This window comes from Mandrillus leucophaeus, unplaced genomic scaffold (assembly GCF_000951045.1).
Source record: "Mandrillus leucophaeus isolate KB7577 unplaced genomic scaffold, Mleu.le_1.0 Scaffold140, whole genome shotgun sequence".
Classification (NCBI taxonomy): domain Eukaryota; kingdom Metazoa; phylum Chordata; class Mammalia; order Primates; family Cercopithecidae; genus Mandrillus; species Mandrillus leucophaeus.
The window spans coordinates 2,589,134-2,612,092 of record NW_012101366.1 but is presented as its reverse complement, the minus strand read 5'-3'; the positions used below and the strand labels follow the sequence as shown (position 1 = coordinate 2,612,092).

General features: G+C 36.9%; 1 protein-coding gene across 1 annotated transcript; it reads left to right on the top strand.

Annotated features, from left to right (window-relative positions):
- Positions 1-428: 428 nt before the first annotated feature.
- TWISTNB (TWIST neighbor) lies at positions 429-12,691 on the top strand. Its single transcript, XM_011973903.1, has 4 exons — positions 429-747; positions 4,573-4,714; positions 7,619-7,827; positions 9,393-12,691. Exons 1-4 carry the CDS (start codon positions 494-496, stop codon positions 9,802-9,804), a joined length of 1,017 nt encoding a protein of 338 aa, XP_011829293.1. The 5' UTR covers positions 429-493; the 3' UTR covers positions 9,805-12,691.
- The last annotated feature ends 10,268 nt before the right edge of the window (positions 12,692-22,959 follow it).

The window sequence follows — 22,959 nt, the reverse complement described above, 5'->3', positions numbered from 1 at the left end:
GAGAAGTGGGACAGGAGAGAACTAGTAGGTTCGTTTTCAGATATGTTGCATTAGAGTTATCAGGCCTGCTTCTTAGGATTTCGTGTCCTGCATAAAATACACTTCATAAATATTTTGATTTTTTTATTGTACAGTCCAAGCTTGTAAAATTCTACCAAACCACCTTACTACTGGAAATGATCAAAGTGAAGACCCCCCTTTTTAAGCTGCCTACTTAATCCAATAAGCTTCTGTGCGAAAACACACATTTGCCTGCCCTTAAAAGAGCAGTCCGTTGACTTTCCTGCATGCTCAATGCATATCCGAGGCTCTAAGCTCCCGTCCTCGAAGCGCAAAAATACGGTTCCCCCTGCTGGTCAGAGCTGCGTAATACAGCGTAAGGAGGAGAAATTCCTAGGGGCGTGGTAGTTGGTGGATGACGTAAAAAGAGCGTCGGGGACAGGCGATTGTGCTTGCGTCAACGGCGCGCGCCGTGGGAACCTTGACAAGCGGCATGGCTGCGGGTTGTTCAGAGGTGCCGCGGCCAACGGCGGCTTCTGATGGGTCTCTGGTAGGGCAGGCTGGCGTCCTGCCTTGCCTAGAGTTGCCGACTTATGCCGCTGCTTGTGCGCTGGTGAACAGTCGCTACTCATGCCTGGTGGCTGGGCCGCACCAAAGGCACATCGCGCTGTCTCCCCGCTACCTGAACAGGAAACGCACTGGCATTCGAGAACAGCTTGATGCGGAGCTCCTTCGCTATTCTGAGAGGTACCGATCTCTTTGCCTGTTCCTTCTTTTGTGCACGGGAAGTAGCAGCAGGTGGATATGCTGACAACGCAGCAGAAAGGGGGCAAATAGTAAAGGTCGCATTGCCCCCCCAGGGCTTAGCCCCGTGGAATTCTAGAGTCGCTATCCGCCTCTCAAGGCCAGTACCACTGTGGTGAAGATCTTTATAGGGTCCCTTTCATAGATAGAGAAGAAAACTTAAAGATGAAGTTCAGGTGTCGGCGGAGGGAGTGGAGATTCTCGCTCCAGAACCCTGGTGTAGGGGTAGGAACCGACCAGGGGTCTGGAGACCTAGTAGGCCCAGTTCTGTTTGGCATTCAACGTTTCATGTATCCCGTTCCGGATGATGTTTTCTCATTTGACGATAAAAATTTGGTTTGCAGTGCTTAAGTAGATTCTCATTCCATCGAAGATTGCACATGAAGCATTAGTACAACCGTTCTACCTGTAAAACGTGAAGCACGTTTTTTTCTTACTGTATTTCAATCTGGTAATTTCCCCATTTTCTCTTCTTTTGGACCTGAGTTGTTTTTAAGACGATTTATTCAATCGAACTAATGAGCCTGTTGCTTTTGGGAGAGAAAAAAACAAAACGTATGCATTTATATTACGGTATTCAAAAGTGCCTTGAAAACAGAATTATAGAAGTGTGTGGCGGGGGGCGCGGGCATGTGCTTCAGTATTCCTCTGGGCTATACTTTGGTTCAAAAGCGAGGTTCTAATACTAGAGTGAATGGATTCTTTAGGGATTCATGACTGTCCTTCAGGAATTCTTATGTGAAGTTCCTTGGGCACTGTATCGGAAGCTTTTATCACTTTCTGAAGGGATCCTTGACCTCCACACACAGGTTAATAATCAAGCATCTCCAGAATATACAGCTTCTTCCAAGCACCAATATACACTTCTCGTATGTTTGTATTATATACCGAACACTTGAGATACAAAAACAAACAAAAAATGAAATCCCTATTTCAAGGAGCTTTAAGCTGTAGTAGAGATACAAATACAAGCCAATAAATAGTAAGGTGTTAAAATTTGACAGAAATATAACAAGATAAGGAGTGTTGAATTGGGATCTTGGGACCTCTGAGAACAACTTGAGTGAAGACGGTACTTTCCCATGGTAGCATTCCAGGCAAAGAGTGGCATAAACAAACGGATACTGGATGTGAACCGGTATGCTTTGCCCAGAGAACCGTATCTATTATATAAGCAGAATAAGGTTTATGTCAGGGGAAAGGCATTGGATGCCATTGGAGACGAGGGCAGGGGTGACTCAGAGAGGATGGCCATTTTGCTTTTCCCTTCCTGTCATTGCCAGTTTTTGTTCTTTTGGGGGTAAGGTGGGGTTGTTGTTGTTTTTCCTTTTGTGTTTCTGTTTTCTTAGGCAGGGTTAGTGCTTCATCCTCTCAGTACCCTTTAACTCTGAGACTTGGTACACTTTTGAGAAAGCAGTACTTATCTGCAGTTCCTGCCATATCAGATTTGCAGTTTAAGAAACAGTACTTGTTAGCCTTACTTAATGGTTAGCTACCAAATAGGATGAGAAAGTGGACAAGGAGAGGAATTAAGATCATGTTATAATTGTCCAAGAGAAAATGATTAGAGAGGATGGATTTGAGAGATTAAAGGATATACAAAGTAGTCATAACATCTGGAAACACAAGCAACCATCCTGTTTTCTGTAACCGTTTTGTATTGCCTGCATTTGACAGGCTAGGGCGGGAAATAACGAAATCACGCCGAGTGACTCTGAACAGATCTGGCCACCACTCCTTTCATATTACTTGGATATGCTGAAGACCCCTGGTGAAATTATTCACCAGGTGAAAATCAGGCACCACACTTTGAACTATGCATTACTAATGAGGGACAAAACATTGAACATACAGTATTAAAGAACTAAAGTGAGGCTACCATCTTGCCCTGATACCTATTTAGGATGGTATCTGAAAAACAAAAGTGAAGGAGGAAAAACTATATAGTGTTGGGTGCCTGTGTTCACATATCTGATGACTCTTAACAAAATCCCCCTTGAATTTATATATTGCTAAATTCCTGAACAATTTAATATAGATTAAAAATATGCAAAGATGACTGTATGTTGATGTTAAGAGTTAAATTAGGTTCTAGCTATTTGTAAACAGATTTGTCCTTTTATTCAAAAGTCAGAGCTAAGGATATTTCCTCATTGTACCGACTGTCCTGTACATGACAGACTCTTTTCTGCCCTGGCTTGTGCAAAGTTTGTGATAACCATGATTAGTATCACAAATTTCCAAATGTCCCCCCTCCCACCAGGGGACCACAGACCTCCTTCCAGACACGGCTTTGATTAGGAGAAATAAAGTCTTAATATTTGTTTTTCTGTCTAGTATGGCAGTTAATTTTTCTTCCTATTCTCTGACTCTGTTTTCTGTGTCCCTAACATTGTCTTAGTGATAGGATGATTCCAGCTTAGGAATGCCACATGCAGAAATGAAAACCTCAGAAGATTGCTTTCCCGAGTAAGTCTCTGAGTTAGGATTTTCCCAATTTGGTAGTTCTTAAAGTTTATTTTCTGTGGCTCCTGGCTGTTTTAGTAAACAACAACTATTAGGGATAAATGCTTTCCCTTATTTTATGTGAATTGTGTTAGAAGTTTAATTGAGTTCAAGAAAAAATATTCTTTGCTATCAAAGGCCTTAGAGTCATGTGTGAAATTCAAACATATATACAGATAGGTTCAATACAGTTAGATTAAGAACAGCGAGAAAGCTGGCCTATAGGAGTAGAGGAATGATTTCAGGTTTGCCTAGGGGAGTCAGGGAAGTGTTTTCCAACAAGTAATGAAGCCACCAGGTTGTGTTTGTTTTGTTGTTTCTTGTTCCTTTGTTTGAGATGGAGTCTCCCTCTGTCGCTCAGGTTGGAGTGCAGTGGTGAGATCTGAGCTCACTGCACCCTCCACCTCCCACCACTAGGTCTTTCTCCTTAATAGCTATAATTCCTTAAGAACTAAGAAATGACAGTTTGAAAAATAGTTGTCCCTTAATCCTGACTGTTACATTTGTAGACTAAAGTGTCAAGAGTCAGTTCCTAAATGTAGTTGTATTAACATTTGCATTTACTAGCAACAGTTTAAGTTTGGGATTTTCTCCATTAAGTCATTGACTTTAAAATTCAGGGGCTTCAGCTTTAACTGTAATGCTTCCCTTGGTATATGCCGTCAAGTACTGAAATTCAGTAATGGTGAATAATACCAAAATTGCCTCTTGTTCAGTCATGCTCACAGAGATAACGTTTTCTTTGCTAAGTCCCTTCTTTCTGTCCTAGTATAACTTGAAGAATTCAAATAGTCATGCTAGAACAGAAAGAATGGGAGTTGGCAAGGGAAGAAGAGTTGATGTACTGCTCATGCATTAATGGATATTTTGTTTCTGTGTATCTTGAATCATCATTTTAACTTAGCCAACACATCAGAATCCATTGGTGAAACAGGACTACTAAAGTTGTTACAGACTAATCATATACTATTGTTTTTGACATGCGTGGTGTATTTAGGAGATGTGTAGGCTTTGGACTCTTAGAATATCTAATCAGTATGAAAATGGCCTGGTTTAAAAGAGTGCAGTGGTGCACACCTATAATCTCAGCACTTTGGGAGGCTGAGGCGGTAGGATCACTTGAGCCCGGGAGGTCCAGGCTGCAGTGAGCCCTGTTCATGTCACTGCACCCTATCCTGGGTGACAGAGTAAGACCCTGTCTCCAAAAAAATAAATAAGTAAAAGAGGATAAAATATATCATTTTCAACTTTTTCTTTTTACAGCCTTTTAGGTGTCCCTATTGCATATGATAACATCAAAGTTGTGGGAGAACTTGGAGATATTTATGATGATCAAGGACACATTCATCTTAACATTGAAGCTGATTTTGTTATTTTCTGCCCTGAACCGGGGCAAAAGCTTATGGTATGTGTATCCCTTTTTTCTAGCTCCCTTTGTACAATTCTATAATTATGTAACTTGGAACATTTTAAAAGGTAATATATACCTTGGGACTCAAATAAATTGCTATTGTGAGTAAATAAATATTTTTATGGACAAAATAATTTGTATCATCCAAACCTAGGTAAGTTTTTTAATATCCTCCTAAAACACATGCATGCACAGAATATATGTCCCATCCACTTTATTATTTTCATAGTCACAGAATGATTTTAAGGGAAAAAAATCAATTATCATTATTTCAAAAGTTCTCAATTCTACACAAATACCATTTCTTTACAAAGGTTTCAAAGAATATATAGCAGTATATAAAACAGGAATTCAAATGGGCCAGGCAGTAATGAAAATGTGTGAATGACAGATGACAGGGCAGCCAGTCTGTGCCTTGGAAATGGAATCTCTGTGGGAAAGGTCTTCCAGTTTTTCATAAGCTGGAAATGCAGATATTGATATGAAATCTACTGAAATAGATCCTTTTTTACTCTTTACTTTCTCCTGTCTTCCTCCAGCAGTTCTCTGTGTATACACATGTTCATATGTATACTCATATGTGGGTGTATATGCTCTTTTCTTTAGCTGATAAATATTTTAATCTAATAGATCAGAACTAACCCTTGATATTGTTCATAAAAATATAGATCAATTTAACCATGACAAAACCCAGAAGGCACTTCCAATTTTTTTCATTTATCAATATCGAATTAATACAAATAGTATCCTTTGCCTGTTAAACTGGAATCTTATAACTGGACTACTGAAGTTGGCAGTAGATGTGTATTTGGAAATTAAGAAACTTAACTTTCATCTACTTTGTGTAAATTATTATTTTAAATATAAACATGTAGGCCAGGTACAGTGGCTCACCTACCATCACAGCATTTGGGGAAGCTAAAGCAGGAGGATCACATGAGGCCAGGAGTTCAAGACCAACCTGGGCAATATAGTGAGACCGCATCTCTACACAAAATAAAACATTAGCCAGGCATGGTGGCATGCATCTGTAGTCCCAGTTACTTAGGAGGCTGGGGTAGGAGGATCACTTGAGCCCAGGGGTTCCAGGCTGCAGTGAGCTATGATTGTGCCAGTGCATTCCAGCCTAGGCAACAGTGAGACCCTGTCTCCAAAAATACAGGGTCTGCCCGCAGACCCTGACCTAAAAGACGGATGAATAAAACCTTCACTGACACACAGATATTCTGTTTTGCCAGTACTGCTGAGTGTCCGACCGCCTACACACCAAGAGAGGTTTGTCCCTGCCGCTGGCCCTGAGCAGTTCACACTCCGGGCATTTATTTAGTATACAGTTAACAATAGAAGTTCTGAGTCCACACACTTGTGGATAATTAACATGGTCAAGAGAGTAGTTCTACAAATAATTAAAGCTCAGGTACCGAGGTTTAAAGTAAATGTCATTAGGGGGCAATATCTCTGGGCGACCTCCCCCCGCCCCACCCCCAGAGGGCCATCTGACTTAAAGGTTAGTTGATGGAGGTAGGGTAAACAGACTTAACTGAGGAAGCCTCTATTGTCCCTAGTATTTACCCTATAACTTAATGCTCTAAGGTAAGAACCGGCTGTCTTCAGCCTGTTCAATTATTACAAGCTATATAACCTTTTGGCCTTCCAAAAAGGTTTGTGACTATTCCCTATAACTTTCCCTAATATTTCCCTTTAATATTTCTGCCACTTTCATGAGTGAATCCCAACAACTTATCTTCCATTATAGTATGATACAGAATAGTTTTCCTCTCCTAAAAACTCCTGTGCTCCATCTATTCATGTCTTCCTTCTTCCCCCTGTTCCCTCTAATCCCTGGCAACCACTGATCTTTTTACTGTTTCCATAGTTTTGCCTTTTTAAAGAAGAATAGAGTATGTATCCTTTTCAAATTGACTTCTTTCACTTAGCAATATGCATTTAAGGTTTCGCTATGTCTTTTTATGGTGAGAACTTATTTATCTTTGTTACTGAATAATCTTTTATTTTATGGATGTACCAGTTTGTTTATCTAGACCATCTGGAAACTACCAGTGGGAACACTAGACTTCTGACCATACCAGATAGGGAAGTTTTATTATGTCACATGTGTAAAGGGTTGCTGATGTTAAACAGCATTTTATAGATGTCAGTATTATTTGCAGTTTTGTAATTCAGAAAATGTGAATTTTTTAATATTTCTGGGTCTCATTCATATGCTTTGTATATATTGACCCTGAGAAGAAAAATAAGTTTTATGTAGAGTCTCATCTTAAAATCATATAGCACATATTTCTGTTTTAGTTTTAAAGCTTCTAATAATACTTTTGTGATTTAGCCAAAAATAGTCATGGTCAATATTTACATATAAAGGGTAAGCTGTCTTCTAATGGAATGCTTGCATCATGCTAAATTAAATAAAGAATGCATTTTTAAGCTTTGAAAGTTGGTCTGTTTACAGAAACATAACATAGATCCCAGTTATAAAACACATATGAGGTCTTTTTATAGGTTATATGGGAGTATTTTCTGCATGGTTTCAATGTAGCTAAAGAGTAATAATCTCCTCCCCAAGGATCCTGCAGTGGGGGGTTTAGGTGGTTTTTTTCTTGGACAGGGTGGCGGGGGCAGGTTAGTTTATCCGGTTAGACAGTTAATGTGCAATTACTTACATAATAAAGTTTGAGCTTTCTCAAAACCCAAAGGTATTCTAAAGTGATGTTTTGGCATGACATGGGGTAAGTTTTAATTGAGGTAAACTTTTTCCATATTAAATTAGACCATTAACTTGATGTTTGCTCTCTGAAGATTATTTGAAGCTTGTAAAGTTTGGTTCACCTTTTAACTTTGTGGATCTGTTCTTTATGTTACGCTCTTCCTTCTTCTTCCCAGGGTATAGTTAATAAAGTGTCTTCTAGCCACATTGGCTGTTTAGTACACGGGTGTTTCAATGCCTCCATTCCTAAACCTGAGCAGTTGTCAGCTGAGCAGTGGCTAACCATGGAGATAAACATGGGTGATGAACTAGAATTTGAAGTATTTCGTTTAGACTCAGATGCTGCTGGAGTATTCTGCATTCGGGGAAAACTAAATATCACAAGGTTAGTTTATCATTACATAATTATCATTAGGTACTTAATTTCCATTTAATTCTGAATTTAGAGAACATAAGCCTGTCTTTAAAAATATCTGTTTATAGGAATATTCATGCTTTCAAACCATAAAGTCAATATAAACAATACTTTTTTTTTTTTTTTTTTTTTTGAGACGGAGTCTTGCTCTGTCCCCCTGGCTGGAGTGCAGTGGCGCGATCTCGGCTCACTGCAAGCTCCGCCTCCCGGGATCACACCATTCTCCTGCCTCAGCCTCCTGAGTAGCTGGGACTACAGGCGCCCACCACCACGCGGTCTCGATCTCCTGTCCTTGTGATCCGCCCGCCTCGGCCTCCCAAAGTGCTGGGATTACAGGCGTGAGCCACCGCGCCTGGCAACAATAGTCTTAAGTAATCTGTAACAGTGCATCAAATATTCTAAAACTGACTAGCTAACTGGTCTGTATTTTAATATTCAATAGCTCAATTTTGCTGAGTATTTTCTATTTTGTTGTTAACTTTTTTTTTTTTAATTGACTTCTAAACTTGAAACTACTGAAAGCACAATTACCTTCCTATTGGCCTGCTTTGTTTTTACACACAAAAAATTGTGTTGATTATTGTCATCTGTGCCAGATATTTTAATTTCTGTATTATTCTGTATTGAAATTATTATAAGAATTACTCTGATCTTGAGCTTGATTCCATGGGAGCCAAGTTTAAAGGAAGGAGGAGAGAGACAACTCTTAGAATGCTGCTATTGCTAATAATTTTTTCTATATTTTGCCTTAAAGTTACAAGAGTATGGGTTGAAGTCTGGAACAGCTGTTCAGTTTCTGTGATGACAGAAATATAGTATATATACATAATACAGCAGCCTCACTATTGAGCATTGAAATGTGACTAAGTCTGACTGAGGAACTGCATTTCTAAAGTTATGTTGTTGGTATTGATTAGGTACATGTGCCTAGTGCTACTGAGTAAAACTGAAGTTCTGGAGAGAGAGCTACTTCATTGATCCATGTTTTATTTTAGTGGGATAAAATAATTCACAATGTTAAAGTAACACTATCTTAGTATCAGCTAAGTAGAACAATGGACTATTATTTGAAACAGGATTAAAACAGTAGACTGGAAACTCCATTACTTTGATACGTACTAGATCGTATTTTCTATTAGATGTCAGTAGTTTGGTTAATAAGCCTAGGTATTGTGGTGTTTAATGTTCAGTGACCAAATTTTTCTGAGACAACCCAAAACTTGGAAGACATGTTTTGACAAGATTCTTATGTCATTTTTATGTGTGGAAACAGTCTGGGAGAAGTTCTTCATAAAGAAAGAATTTAACATTTAATGTTAAATTTAACATTTTTCAATTTAACATTCAGCAGCCTATGCATATTTTAGTGGATTGAGGGATAACGGGATAGAATATTTGGAATTTATGCCATGGTTATGTGTCTTGTACTGCTGTCATTATTTAGAAAACCTTAGCCTGTTAGGGTATCTTGATCTGAATTTGTTCTTTGTTTTTTGCTTATTGCTCTGTTCATTTTTTTAATTGTTAATTTATAGTTTACAATTCAAGCGCTCTGAAGTTTCTGAAGAAGTTACAGAAAATGGCACTGAGGAAGCTGCTAAAAAACCTAAGAAGAAGAAAAAGAAGAAAGACCCAGAGACATATGAAGTGGACAGTGGTACCACAAAGCTGGCAGATGATGCAGATGACACTCCAATGGAAGAGTCAGCCCTGCAGAATACTAATAATGTGAATGGCCTCTGGGAGGAGGAGCCAAAGAAAAAGAAAAGGAAGAAAAAGCACCAGGAAGTTCAGGACCAGGACCCTGTTTTCCAAGGCAGTGACTCCAGTGGTTACCAAAGTGACCATAAAAAGAAAAAAAAGAAAAGAAAACACAATGAAGAGGCTGAATTTACCCCACCTTTGAAATGCTCACCAAAAAGAAAAGGGAAAAGTAATTTTCTTTAGTGTATTTTAAATATGATTCAGTTTTTAAAAGATCGATCGACATACAATTGATGAATAAATGTTTTCAGTGATATGAAATGGTTAAGCATACCAGTAGTTTCCAAAACAGAAAATACTGAACTAGGAGTAGGAGGCTCTATGTGCTAAAAATGATAAAACTGACTATAAATTAATTTGGGGAAAATCAGTATTATTAAAGTACCATTTTATACAAAATAAAAAGATAGCTGCTCTCACTGTCGGCTCTCACTGTCGGCTCTCATATTCTTCCAGGTTTTGCACTCTACATAAAATTATTTCTACAATGTCAAGACTAGCCAAAGGACTTTATAATACAATATTATATGACTGAAGAATGAGTTAAGTTTGAGATTTTGATGATTTGATTTTGTGTGTGTTTAATATTAATAGGCTTCACCTTATTACATGCTATTTTATTTTGCTTTTTTAAAAACTCAGGACATTAACTAGTTTTAGGTTTTCCTTTATCATGGCTTCTACAGTATTTCTATTGTTTAACATAAAATGGTTTTCCAAAGAAGTTTCTGAAGTCTTCACAGCTCTTAAAAGCCAGGCCTGGACTGACTCTGTGGTGGTAAATGCTATTCGTTACTTTTTTTCTTCCAGGTGCATGTGTGTCCTTGTCTTCTTAAGTCTGAGAGGCTGATGGAAAGGACTGTTTTCTTGTACTTGTTCATTTGTTCCTCAGCCATTCTAATTTTGTTGTATGTTGGAGGAGAGTCTAATGAAGACAGGATAGATGTGATTCTGACTTGTGGGAAATTTCAGATTACTTTTTAATGATTGGAATGGGCTATAAGATATTGTGCCGAAGACAAAAAACAGTTGTTCTGTTCACTGCTTTCATTGAGAAAATGTGGAATGTCTCTTGACTAATTGACAAAGTGTAATGAAATGACAAGCTGGTTGAAGCTGATAATCAATGCATGGCCATATTTATTCATTTTCCACATACTTGACCATCTACTTTGTATAACACATTCTGCTAAGGCCCAGGGATGTAACGGCAAACAAGATAGATGTAGTTCCTTCCCTTGTGGCATGTCATAAGAGAGACAGATGTGCATATACACACAATAAATAAGAAAATTAATAATTGTGTTAAGTGGAATGAAAAAAACCAGGGAGGATTGTTCACTCACTGTTACCTGTGTTACTATCTGCAAATAGATTTATGGTTGAACTCCCATTTCAGCATTTTTGTTGCCATTTATTTAGTACCAGACATAGTGCCGATCTTACAGCTAAATATTTGGTAATGAATAAATTCTGCTAGTGATGTATGTTGATCTGAACTTATAATGATGGGTTACAGAACTGGCAGAGTGGCAGATGTTGACAGTTGTCTACAAGTAGATGTGCTAGACAATGGAAGGGTGCAGGCCAACCTCTTTGATTACAATTGAGATTCATGTGAGTATTGAGCCCTGGAAATATAGCTCGTCCAAATTGAGATGTGCTGTCAGTATAACGTACATACCAGATTTTGAAGATGTACCAAAAAATGTAAACTGTCTCAGTTTTTGTACTGGTGAAATCAGTATGTTTTGGTATAGTGGGTTAAATAAAACAATTTTTGCCTTTCTCAGTTTATTTTTCTATAAAGATTAAAAATTGTACATGAAGCTCACATTAACTTTCTTTTGGTCAGTGCTATTTTAAAGGAAGTGTGAGTTGAAAAAACTTTGAAATAAACTGTATCATATTACCAGGACTTAATATAGTGGCATACCCAGGAAATGTTTAATAAATATTCCCTTCACATTTTAAAATTTGAGTATACAATCATGTTTGACAATAGAGAAATTTAATTTTTAGTGAAACAATTCTAAACCCCTTTTCCATAGACACAAAGAAAGATGTCAAATTTATGCTATTGCTGGAAAAATACATTGTGGTTTAGCAAAATAAGCAAGTTCCCACATTACTTTTGTTTTGCTTCAAGTAGTACTTCTGCCAGTTGTGTTTTATGAATTAAACAGGGAGCGGCATGCTGAACTTGAAACTAGATTTGTTCCTGCTTTTTTCATAATGTGAGTAGTTTTGAAAAGTCAGATCTGGCCATTTGTCTTTCCTGGAATATAATAATTTTGTTCATTGTTTTTTTGTTCATCTTTCTGACACAAAAAGACTGATGATGGTGTCTACCATATATTCTTCAAAACATTTGTCACATGCTGCACTAACCTCGTGTATCTTTTCTGTCTTGGAATTTGTTCATATAAACCCTCTAGCCTAGACTAGATCCCTTACCCTCTCTCCAGTTCCTATCATTCACCCATTTCACTGTGCAAGACACCTCACTAGTCACCAGTGATACAGAAATGACTTAACCAGTTTTTGCTCTTAAGGGCTTACCGTTTTGTCTATAAGATACACATCTAAGTATACATGATAAGTACAAATGAAAATGAATGTTTAATGCTTTATGCTTAGTGTTTAAGCTGGTTGTTGGATGAGCAGCATTTTGACCCTTGGAGAAGAAAAACTAACTGTGGCAATTCCAGGTGGAGAACCTGACAGAGGACTAAGAAGTTATCTAATGTAAAAGACCTCAGGCACTACCTTCTGCATAAACTTTTTCCAGACAAGGCTAAATGTGCATGCTTCATAACCATAATTCTTATTTTTCTTTAATAAATATTTTTCTACTTGTAACACTCTGCATTATTTCAAACTGTTTACCTGTTTGAAAAGCTTGTCTCTTAATCAAATTTGTCTCGACCAAATGTTTCCTGAGGACTGGAATTATGCCTTAACTATATCTATAGTAAATCTATAGTATTTAACAGTGAATCCTTTGTATAATGAAAGCATCAACAGATAGTTTTAAGTTGATAAATAAAAAGCACAGTTTCAAATGGTATCACTTTGCCTCTGATGTGATATTATTAACGTCTTCACTTGTTTCAATAAATGCATCCTTTTTTTTTTTTTTTTTTTTGCCTATATGTAATATGGTTTTTAAGGACTTTTATCACTTCAGTGTGTCAGGGATAGAATACTTACAAATGACATGACAGAAATTTGATCTCTTTAACTTGTTTTATACATTTACCACATGGGTCATCTTTGCCCTTTTTTTTGCCAAAGAGTAGATATTTTATGTTACAAAATCAATACATATTTAAAAATTCAAATAGTAAAAGTATATACATCCTCCCACTCTACCAGTCATTGATCTCCCTCCCTATTCCTCACCACACACACCCACTTCGCAATTCTACTTCCAGAAATAACCACTATTGTCAATTGCATGTGTAGTTTTAGAGATTTTTAAGTAGTGAATTTTAAAATATTTTAAGACATATATGGAATCAAACTACCTGTACTTTTTGGGCCCACCTTCTTTTATAGTAAATATCTTCCCATATGAATATATAGAGGTCTTCCTATTTTTAATGTTTGCAGAATTTCAGTGTATAATTTATTTCATTTCCTAAAGTTGGATATTTAGGTTGTTTATATTTTCCCTCTTAAAAGGGTAGTGTTAACATTTCTAAAAGCTTTCATTGCTATTTTAATTGCTGTCTTAATTGCTCATTTCCAGCTGTATTGTACATTATGACCTCCACAGGTAAGCTCTGATTCCTACCTTTAGAAATGGAGATATTTTAGGAGGCCAGTACATAGTTCAGTTTTTAAAAATATTCTTTAGGCACTTGAATGGTTATTTTTTAGGTAGAAAAAGCACTCTTTTAAAAGAGATTTTATATATCATAAAGTGAGAACAAAACTGAAAAATAATGGATAATTCTGCACATGTGACTTTTTGTGGTATTTCTCTTGGACAATTCATGGGAAAGTTCAATATGTCTTCAACTCAGAATATCACTGGCTCTCCTTACTAAACATAAAGATGTTCAGATATTTGGTCTAAACTATTTTCTTATCCAAATCTCCACTGTGGCAGTAGGAAATAACTTTATGGCATCATTTTGTCTTCTATTTTCAAATAAATACTTGGTACACTGAATCATCCCAGTTGTTTTATCTCAGACATTTGAATGCTAGACTTGTTCCTACTTATTCACATTGATTTGATAACCTGTCCTGAATATGTTTGAAAATTTTTAGTAAGGCAAAAATTTATTAAGTTATAAAATTGGAGTAATTAAGGGAGAAAAAAGGTAGAATCAACAAACCTAAGTCTACAACCATGATTTCAATAGCAAATAAGCTGCAGTCTTTATAGTTGTAGGTAATTAGTTCCACATTCATTGGCTACAATTAGAAAATTCTCTGGCACTCACCTACTCACAGAAAAATAAGGACACATGAAATCCCTTGTCCATTCTTGTCTTAGTAAACAGCTGGAAATAGAAGCTAACAGAGCCGTCAAAGAGGACCATAATTTTAGCATTTAAAATTAGAATGCATTAGTAAATAAAATGACCTACAAATTTATGAGATTATAGACAAGAAAGAGCTAAATACAATGTTTCTAATACAGGAGAGAAGTTCCTGCTAATTCTGCATCCCCCGTAACTTGTTACAGTCTAATGTCTTTCAAATTTGGTTGTCTATAGACAAGATCACCAGTTACAGAAGATTCTTATAGGCATCAAATATGCCATATTTTGTAATTATGCCTGTGTGCAAGGGAGCCTGAAAGAATACTAACTCTCTGAAATGAACGATTAAACAAAAATATTTCAGTGCTTAGTGTTCTAAGATATTCACACCCAATTTTTATTTATTACTTTTAAATTCTACAAGGTGACAATGATTTAACCCCATTGGGTGGAGTTTTTTTAAACAATTTGAGTGACCTCTCTAAGCTGTGTTTCTTTACCTATAAAATGAGACCACTGAATTGGAAACCAGATTATCTGAAAGTTCCTTTCACGTAGAGAATCCTGAGTATCATTGATACTGCTGTCTATTGAAGGAAAGAACTGTGAAGAGTCTAAGCTTTTATCCAACTTGCAAACTAGTAAGTTACTCTGCCACAACTTCATGGATGCTAGCTTAAGACAAAAGACTCCTAAATCAGAGACAAAAGGACTTTAATTATTACTCACTGCACCTCAGTAAGCTCCATGTTTTTACCAGCCAGTTCCCATTGCACCCCAAGTCCTATAGGAACAATGCAGAGCCCCAGGGAGCTACTGTGCATGAAGGGCGTTTGTGTCACAGCTGAGAAACTCCATGCTTAGGGAACCCCAGTGATTTATAGAAAATGGACTGCAGTCATTTTACATACATATAAAATGCCCAATCTTTGCCCCAGAGGAAGACATCTTTATTACACTGGAAAGTAAACAAATCTTTTTGTTTACTTCTGTTTGTTGTCTTCTGCTCTAGAGGGGCCACTGTTTTTATTTCCCAAGGCTTTAACTATCTAAACATTCTTGAAGTTAGTCTGGAACAAAATCCGCGAGTACCTCTGTTCACAAGATTTGCAGAAATTCAAGAGACTTGTGGAATATTGTCTCAGCATCACCTCACCCAAAGGATAAAGTCAGTTAACATCCTTTAAGTAATTCATATGTATACTAAATATAACTACAGATTGTTATAATCTATGCAAATGTACATAATGATGTTCATATATAATTATGAAATCCGTTATTTCAACTTTAATATCAAGCTATTGTTTTAGTTTATGAGTTTATTAGAAAACGATCTTCAAGTTACTTATTGTTTATGTGTTTTTTCTTTCTTTTAAAACATGTTCATTGTAAAATACACTATTAACATCTTGTTATACCACACACACATGCACACATATACATACAATTTGTATGTATATACACTCACACATACTAGTGGATATCTGCTAATTTTTCTGTCTAAAAAAATTGGGTATGAATATCTTAAAACACTAGGTACTGAAATATTTTTGTTTAATCATTCATTTCAGAGAGGTAGTGTTCTTTCAGGATCCCTCACACATATGCATAAATACACACAAAATATGGTGTATTTGATGCCTATAAGAATCTTGGAATCCACCTCTCCTCTACTACATGGATTCACATGCGACAGTACAATTATGGGATCCAGTCTTGGGTCCCCTTGTGACCTCAATTCATGAATCATGTGTCCTAAAATAACCAAGTGAATAAATAAATATCAGGGTGAGTTTTTAGAATAATGTTGATCCTGCAGGAAAGAAGGTTTTATTGTCTCTTGGACCATGTGGCAACCATGAGAATGCACCTCACAGACCTTCAAAACAGGGAGCTTAATTGTCTATGAGCTCTAGCTGCTGTACTCTGAAATCCATCACCACATGCGCATCAAAGCCAGGCTTCCTACCACCGCTCCCAGCCAATGCTGGCATGCAGCACACATATAAAGGCAGACCCATTCCTGGGAGACACATGACTCTTACAGTAACCAACTTTGACTTGACTCCCTGATGGTCGGGCCTGGAATCTTCTGTAGATTACATAGCAGCCTATAATGCTTCCACTTTTCTTTTCCTTACTATTTCCTTCTGGGTCAAACTTACACTGTGTTCTGACAGCTTACCCGGTCTATCCCAGTGCCTTTCTCATTTTCTCCCACAAGCATTTTCTCTAATAAAATCCTTGCATGTTTAATCACATTTAGGTGTCTGCTTTTCAGAGGACCTAACATAGATCACTGGCTCTTCGTAGGATCTAGAGGTTCCGGTGACTATTTTGGCTGTCATGTTTTCCCAACATGGAAACACAGAGGACAACAGAGGCAGAGAGATGAAGTCAATGGATAATATTTGTTGAATTCCTACAGTCAGAGAACCTGAAGCCAGAACCATCTTCTTGAACTTCTATAGTCCAAAAACCATGAAATCCCCTTCCTCTTCTTTTTCCTCTCTCTTCTCCTCCATGAGAGCAGGAACTCTGCCCATCTCCCTTCATGACAGTAGGATCAGAATTGATCCAGACTGCCTCTGAATAATACCAGTGCTGGTACAGTGCTGGTAACATAGTAAATACTTACTTGTTGAATATTTGTTGAATAAATAAAATATTTGTTGAATAAATAAAATTTAAAAACATTCTAATTCTCCCTGTAACTTCTAATCACTTTAAGGCTGAATTATTACAGAAGTACAAATGATGTCCATGGAACAGGTATACTTCCTTAGTCCAGGGAATCCACTGGGCAGAACTTTGTTATGTTCCCTTTCAAATGCAGGCAAAGGGTCTGCACAATCCACCCTTGGAAGAGAGGAGAACTCAAATCTATTTTAAATAAGCTCTAATTTTGCTCACTCTCAAGCTACATGTCAATTATATACAACTCTATTTTTTGTTCTGTTTTGTTTTGCTTTTTTTTTCTTTTTTAGAGCCACATTCTCTTCTTGTTCCATTCAATTAACATTTTCAACTGGATAGGCACTGTTGGAGCAAACGAGAATTTCCCACACAAAAAAATTAGCTATCTTCCTATAATACCACATTTTAATTTAGAATTATTTGTTCTCAAACAAATAAAACCTACAGAATTTACTAAAGCTGAAACCAAACTAATGAACTAACAAAAAACAGCATGAGAGATGCTATGAAAATTCATGGTGCCAAAGGAATTCTGGGACCAGCATGCAGCTAGACCTCAAGAAAAGATTAAAAGTTATTGGAATGCATCAATAGTTTCTCTCAGTTTTTCATATGTATTCCAAACAGTCACTTTGCAGTTCCCATCACATGGAGATTAATTCTTTGGCTCTCAGTACCAATTGCAAATTCCCAGCAAGGAGAATTCAGGCCAACTTGGGGATGGATTCACTCCTGGTATTACTAACGTCACTGCCTGATATCCAGATTTATGAAAGAGGAGTTAAAAGGTGAGAAAAATTCCCCCCCAAAAGAGGAATTGTTATTACCTGGAACACATTCCAAAATATAACTTCTAACCCAGGTACCAAATATACATATTTTTTTCATCCTAATAAGCATTTTGAAACGATGAAATTTTCTTTTTGTGTGTTTTCTTTCTTCATAGGGTTCTTGACTGAGTTACATCTTCTATTGAGTGAGAAAAGGCACAAGATAGTAGTAGGAACATTACAGAGTAATGGAGAGTCATCCTACTCCATGTAGAGCATGTGACTCTACCAGCAACTTGCAAGCTGACACTGTTGCTCAATGTATCAGCCAAGTTGGAAACATCAACTTTTAGATGTATGTTCTGTTTTAATAACCTAAAGGTAATATGTACAAGGGGTACAACTGGTGGGAGGACTGGGAGAGGCATTATAAACTTATTTAGCTATAATGACAGAAGTTTGTATTTTATAATATGAAATACGTGGTCATCCATTTCCTCCTTTTAAAAATCATAAATTTAAAAAATGGAAAGGAAGCTATATTAGTTTGTTTTCATGATGCAGATAAAGACAAACCGAGACCATGCAGTTACAAAAGAAAGCTGTATATTGGACTTACAGTTCCACGTAGATGGGGAGGCCTCACATTCATGGTGGAAGGCAAGGAGGAGCAAGTGACATCTTATATAGATGGCAGCAGGCAAAGAGAGAGCTTGTGCAGGGAAACTCCCATTTTTATATAACCATCAGATTTCATGAGACTTACTCACTATCAAGAGAACAGTATGGGAAAGACCTGCCCCTATGATTCAGTTACCTCCTACTGGGTCCCTCCCACAACAAGTGGGAATTCAAGATGAGATTTGAGTGGGGATACAGCCAAACCACATCAGAAGCCATTTATTTATTTATTTATTTATTTAGAGACAGAGTCTCACACTGTTGCCCAGGCTGGAGCGCAGTGATGCCATCTCAACTCACTGCAATCTCTCTGCTTCCCGAGTTCAAGTGATTCTCCTGCCTCAGCCTCCTGGGTAGCTGGGACTACAGGCGCCTGCCACCATGCCTGGCTAATTTTTATATTTTTAGTACAGATGGGGTTTCACCATGTTGGCCAGGCTGATCTTGAACTCCTGACCTCACGATGCGCCCACCTCAGCCTCCCAAAATGCTGGGATTACAGGTGTAGGCCCCCACACCCAGCCAGAAGCCATTTATTTTTTAAATCACTGATTAATTATTGCCAGCCCTGAGGCAGCAAAGTTTATTCCAGTCTCTGATCCAATTGTTTAAATCACCATAGATGCTATAGCTTGGGGTACTCCATACAATACAAGCAAATGAAAACAAAGGGTGCTGCCAAAGTGCCTGAGTTGTGGGTGCAGTCAGATCTTTTAAAAAGCTACGGTGTTTTTTCCTCTAGCCAAGCATTAGAGATTGTGTACATTTTACCAATCCACGTGACAGCAAAAAAGAAATAATATATGCTCATAGCCTAAATTTGGGTTTCTTTGTTAACTGTCTCTACATTTGAGTTTGATTTATTTCAAAATTTAAAAAACCTGTACTGCCAACACATTTAAGAAAACAAATGGTGAAAACTTCTCCTTAGTTTCCAAAATGTCCAAAATTATTAACACTTCAAAGGCAGGCAGACTGGAACTAGAGGGGACCTAAGCACAAATGTATAAAAAGAAGAAGAAAAAGAAAAGACTAACACCAACTTTGCTTTTGACATTTTTTTAAATGTCTTGAAAGTGATCATGTAGTAAGACTTACATTTTAAAATGTATTTTCTACGTGTTTTTTCTTCAATCTATTAGTTGTAAGAACACGTATGACTTGAGAAGAGAGAAGATTGGAGCAGTAAGTAAAATCTCTTCACGTGCATTCCAAAGTGAGCTTTGGATTTTTCTCAAATAGTTTATAGACAGAAACAACTAAAGTCATAAAACTGACTGCTCTAACCTCAAACAGAGAACATTATGGTTCTACAAATCATAACTGAAGAGTTTCTATCCATTTTTCTTTGAGACATCTTTATAATTCTGATAAAATGAAAGAGCTTTGCTTGTAATTTATCATGTTCATATGTATAGCTTTTAAAACTTAAAAATTTATTTTCTGTTAATTTTGGTTTCAGGCTACACAGCCTATTTGATGTCACATGATAATGTACATTAAGGCCTAGACTTAGTAGTCTCTGGTGGCCCCAAGTTATTTTGTGAAGTAAATGTGAATGTACCCTCACATTAAAGAGCCATTTGCTTTGTGATTGTTGGAGATTTTTGTTTTTTTGTTTGTTTTTTCCTTTTCTTCTTAGCCATTCAGTCATGCAATCAATATTTATTGGATGCCAACTATGTGATAAACTCTGATTTGAGCACTTATTAGGGAAACAAAACAGACAACATTGCCTGTCGATGCAGCATGTATTTTAGAAGCAGGAGGAGAACAAAAAGAACTAAATAGGTAGTATGCCAGATGATGATAAATGTTGCAGAGAAAAAAAAAAAAAAAAAAAAAAAGCGAAAGATATGTCAGTGTAGTGAGGGTAAAGATTGCAATTGTAAAAAGGTAGTGAGTAAAGGCCTCACTAGAAGGTGAAACAAGAGCAAATACTTGAAAGAAATAGATTCTAGAGGAAGATAATTTCAAAGTGAGGACATAGTCAATGAAGAGGCTCAAAGACATGAGGAGTGACCTGGGTTTCATATTTCTGAAAGATAACCAGAGCAACGATAATTTTTGTGTGACTAGAGCAGAGAGAGCAAGACGGAGAATGAGAAGTGATGAGTTCAGAGCAAGTTGATTTCATTTTGTGGCTTTGTAACTTTCACATTATTTAACCATGTCCAATAATCTAAAGAAACTACTTTGAAAGAGTTACTGGTGTTTGCTTAATAACTATTTGATGATCAATTATATCAAGGACAACTGAAGACTTAATTAGAAAACAGTATTTTAAATGTTTGTGTATTAAGTGGCACATGAAATATGCCTTATCTATTTTGGTTTCAAATTACACAAAAGAATATATTCATAGGTTTTCAACTCATATGCCATAATGAGATCAAATAACATTATTCCTGTTTGACAGATGATGTAGTAGTTTCCAGATGTTAATTTTTGGTTATTTTATCTTCCACTAAGTTTAAATTATTGATTCCAGGTGTGCTTTCTTTTTATTCTTAGACATATATAATACTAAAAAATCTCTAAAAATACCTAACCTGGAAGTCCAGTATTGCAATAAAAGCAATAAGTTAGTAGCATAAGGTAATGAGTGTGTAATTTAAAATCCTCATTACCTGTAAGTGGCAAGAGAAATGCACTTTAGATGTAACTAGAAATGAAATTCCTCTCTTAGCTTTTACATCATCTTTAACCCAATTCTGGCCCATAGTCCTAAGAAGGGCAACCTTTGTATCATACAACTACAGTTTTCTAGTCATATTGATTTGATCTTGGATGAACAATGACCCAAGCTGGAACAACCATGTTCTCTTTCAAAAAATGTTGGGATATAAAAACTTAGACTGAAACACCATGTTATATTGCTGTTTGAAATTGGAACTTTAAGTTTATGGAGAGAAGAAAGAATGTCAGAAAAAGAGCCAACCAGATTTTTCTGGTGCAAGCTAAATTTACTAAAAAGTAAAATCTAGAACTTTGCAAGACAGTATCTTCTATGAGAAAGTGATGCATTGTATCTCTTCACAAGGATAGAGTGTGAGAGGCTAACTGCCAGGCAAACATCTGCTTCATCGAAGGCCTAGCAATATTGCTTGCTGTTGTGTTCCAAGAGCTCATTTTTCTCTTTGTGATAAATATCCTATTAGTTAACTTGGGCCTTTCTGAAGGGGTTCCATTTCTTTCAACCAAAGAGCTCTTTACTATTGTTAAAGACTGGATATAGTAAAGACTTGACATGTTGATGAAGTAAGCTTGTTGAATTGTTTAAGCAGGCTTTCAAAACATTGTTTTAAGTATGATAGAAAGTTGCTCAGATTTCTGATAGAATAAGTAAGATACCACTTTTGGTAGTAAGTAAGATTTTGGAAGTAAGATTCCTCATTTAAACAAGGTTGAATTTAGTGATTACCCAGCTGCATATGGGCACTGTGAAGATACACTTGTGAGTATGTAGTATATTCACTATTTGAGGAGAATATTTAGACTTATACCTACCTTGTTCTAGATGTGAATGGATCTTATTTCTTCAGTAATTTGAAAATATAACATTTTTCCTACCTCTTGTTTCTTCTTTTCCCTATTTTATAACACAGTGGCCAAGGTAAATGGATGACTTTGATGAGAGAAGAAGCTTTATTTTTAAACTTTAAAAACTGTGCATTGGCCAGGTGCGGTGGCTCACACCTGTAGTCCCAGCACTTTGGGAGGCTGAGGCAGGTGAATTACCTGAGGTCAGGTGTTCGAGACCAGCCTGGCCAACATGGTGAAACCCCGTCTCCACTAAAAATACAAAAATTAGCCAGGCATGGTGGCAGGCACCTCTATCCCCAGCTACGTGGGAGGCTGAGGCAGGAGAATCACTTGAACCTGGGAGGTGGAGGTTGCAGTGAGCCGAGATCGTGCCATTGCACTCCAGCCTGGGCAACAAGAGTGAAATCCCATCTCAAACAAAAACACTAACTAAAAACAAAAAAACCGTGCATTAAATGCTTACTATTTGCAGGTGTTCTGTTGAGTGCCAAGAAGGCTGTAAGTATGATTAACGGATGGTCGTTACATTGTCCCCTCCTCTATAAAGAAATTCTTGAACTAAAGAAAATCTTTTGAGTAAAGGTCCATTTTGCTCACCACAAAGGCCAAATTAGGCAGATTGGTTTTGCTTTCCCTTATGATAGAGACCCATCTTTGGACAGCTGATTATGTTGCCTTTGTCACAAAATGGGCAAGATTTTTTAGAGTAAACCTGGAAGCCACTATGACATTACTTTCATAAAATATTTAACACATTTCTCAAAGAACCTAAGGAACTCTACCTTAGTAAGATTTAGGTTAGTCTTTTAAATAGCAAAACCAAAAAACACATAAAACAGGTATGTATGTGGGACAGGGAGCAGATGAACAATGGTTTTTATTATGAATTAGTCAGCAATTGAGTTAGTAAATATTATAAAAATACAGTAGTCCCCAGCTTTTCCATGAGGGATATATTCCAAAGTTCCCAGTGAATGCCTAAAATTGTGGATAGTACCAAATCCTATAGATATACTATGTATTTTCTTATACATACATGCCTATGATAAAGTTCAATTTGTAATAAGAGTACTGTAATAAGAGTTATGTAAATATGGTGTCTCCCTCAAAATATCTTATTTTACTATACTTCCTTTTAGTTTTTT

Excerpts from the sequence above, each read along its gene's own strand:
- TWISTNB (XM_011973903.1), top strand. The coding sequence starts at position 494 with ATGGCTGCGGGTTGTTCAGAGGTGCCGCGGCCAACGGCGGCTTCTGAT. Across the intron at positions 748-4,572 it reads CTCCTTCGCTATTCTGAGAG|CCTTTTAGGTGTCCCTATTG; the intron begins GTACCGATCTCT and ends TTCTTTTTACAG. Across the intron at positions 7,828-9,392 it reads GGAAAACTAAATATCACAAG|TTTACAATTCAAGCGCTCTG; the intron begins GTTAGTTTATCA and ends GTTAATTTATAG.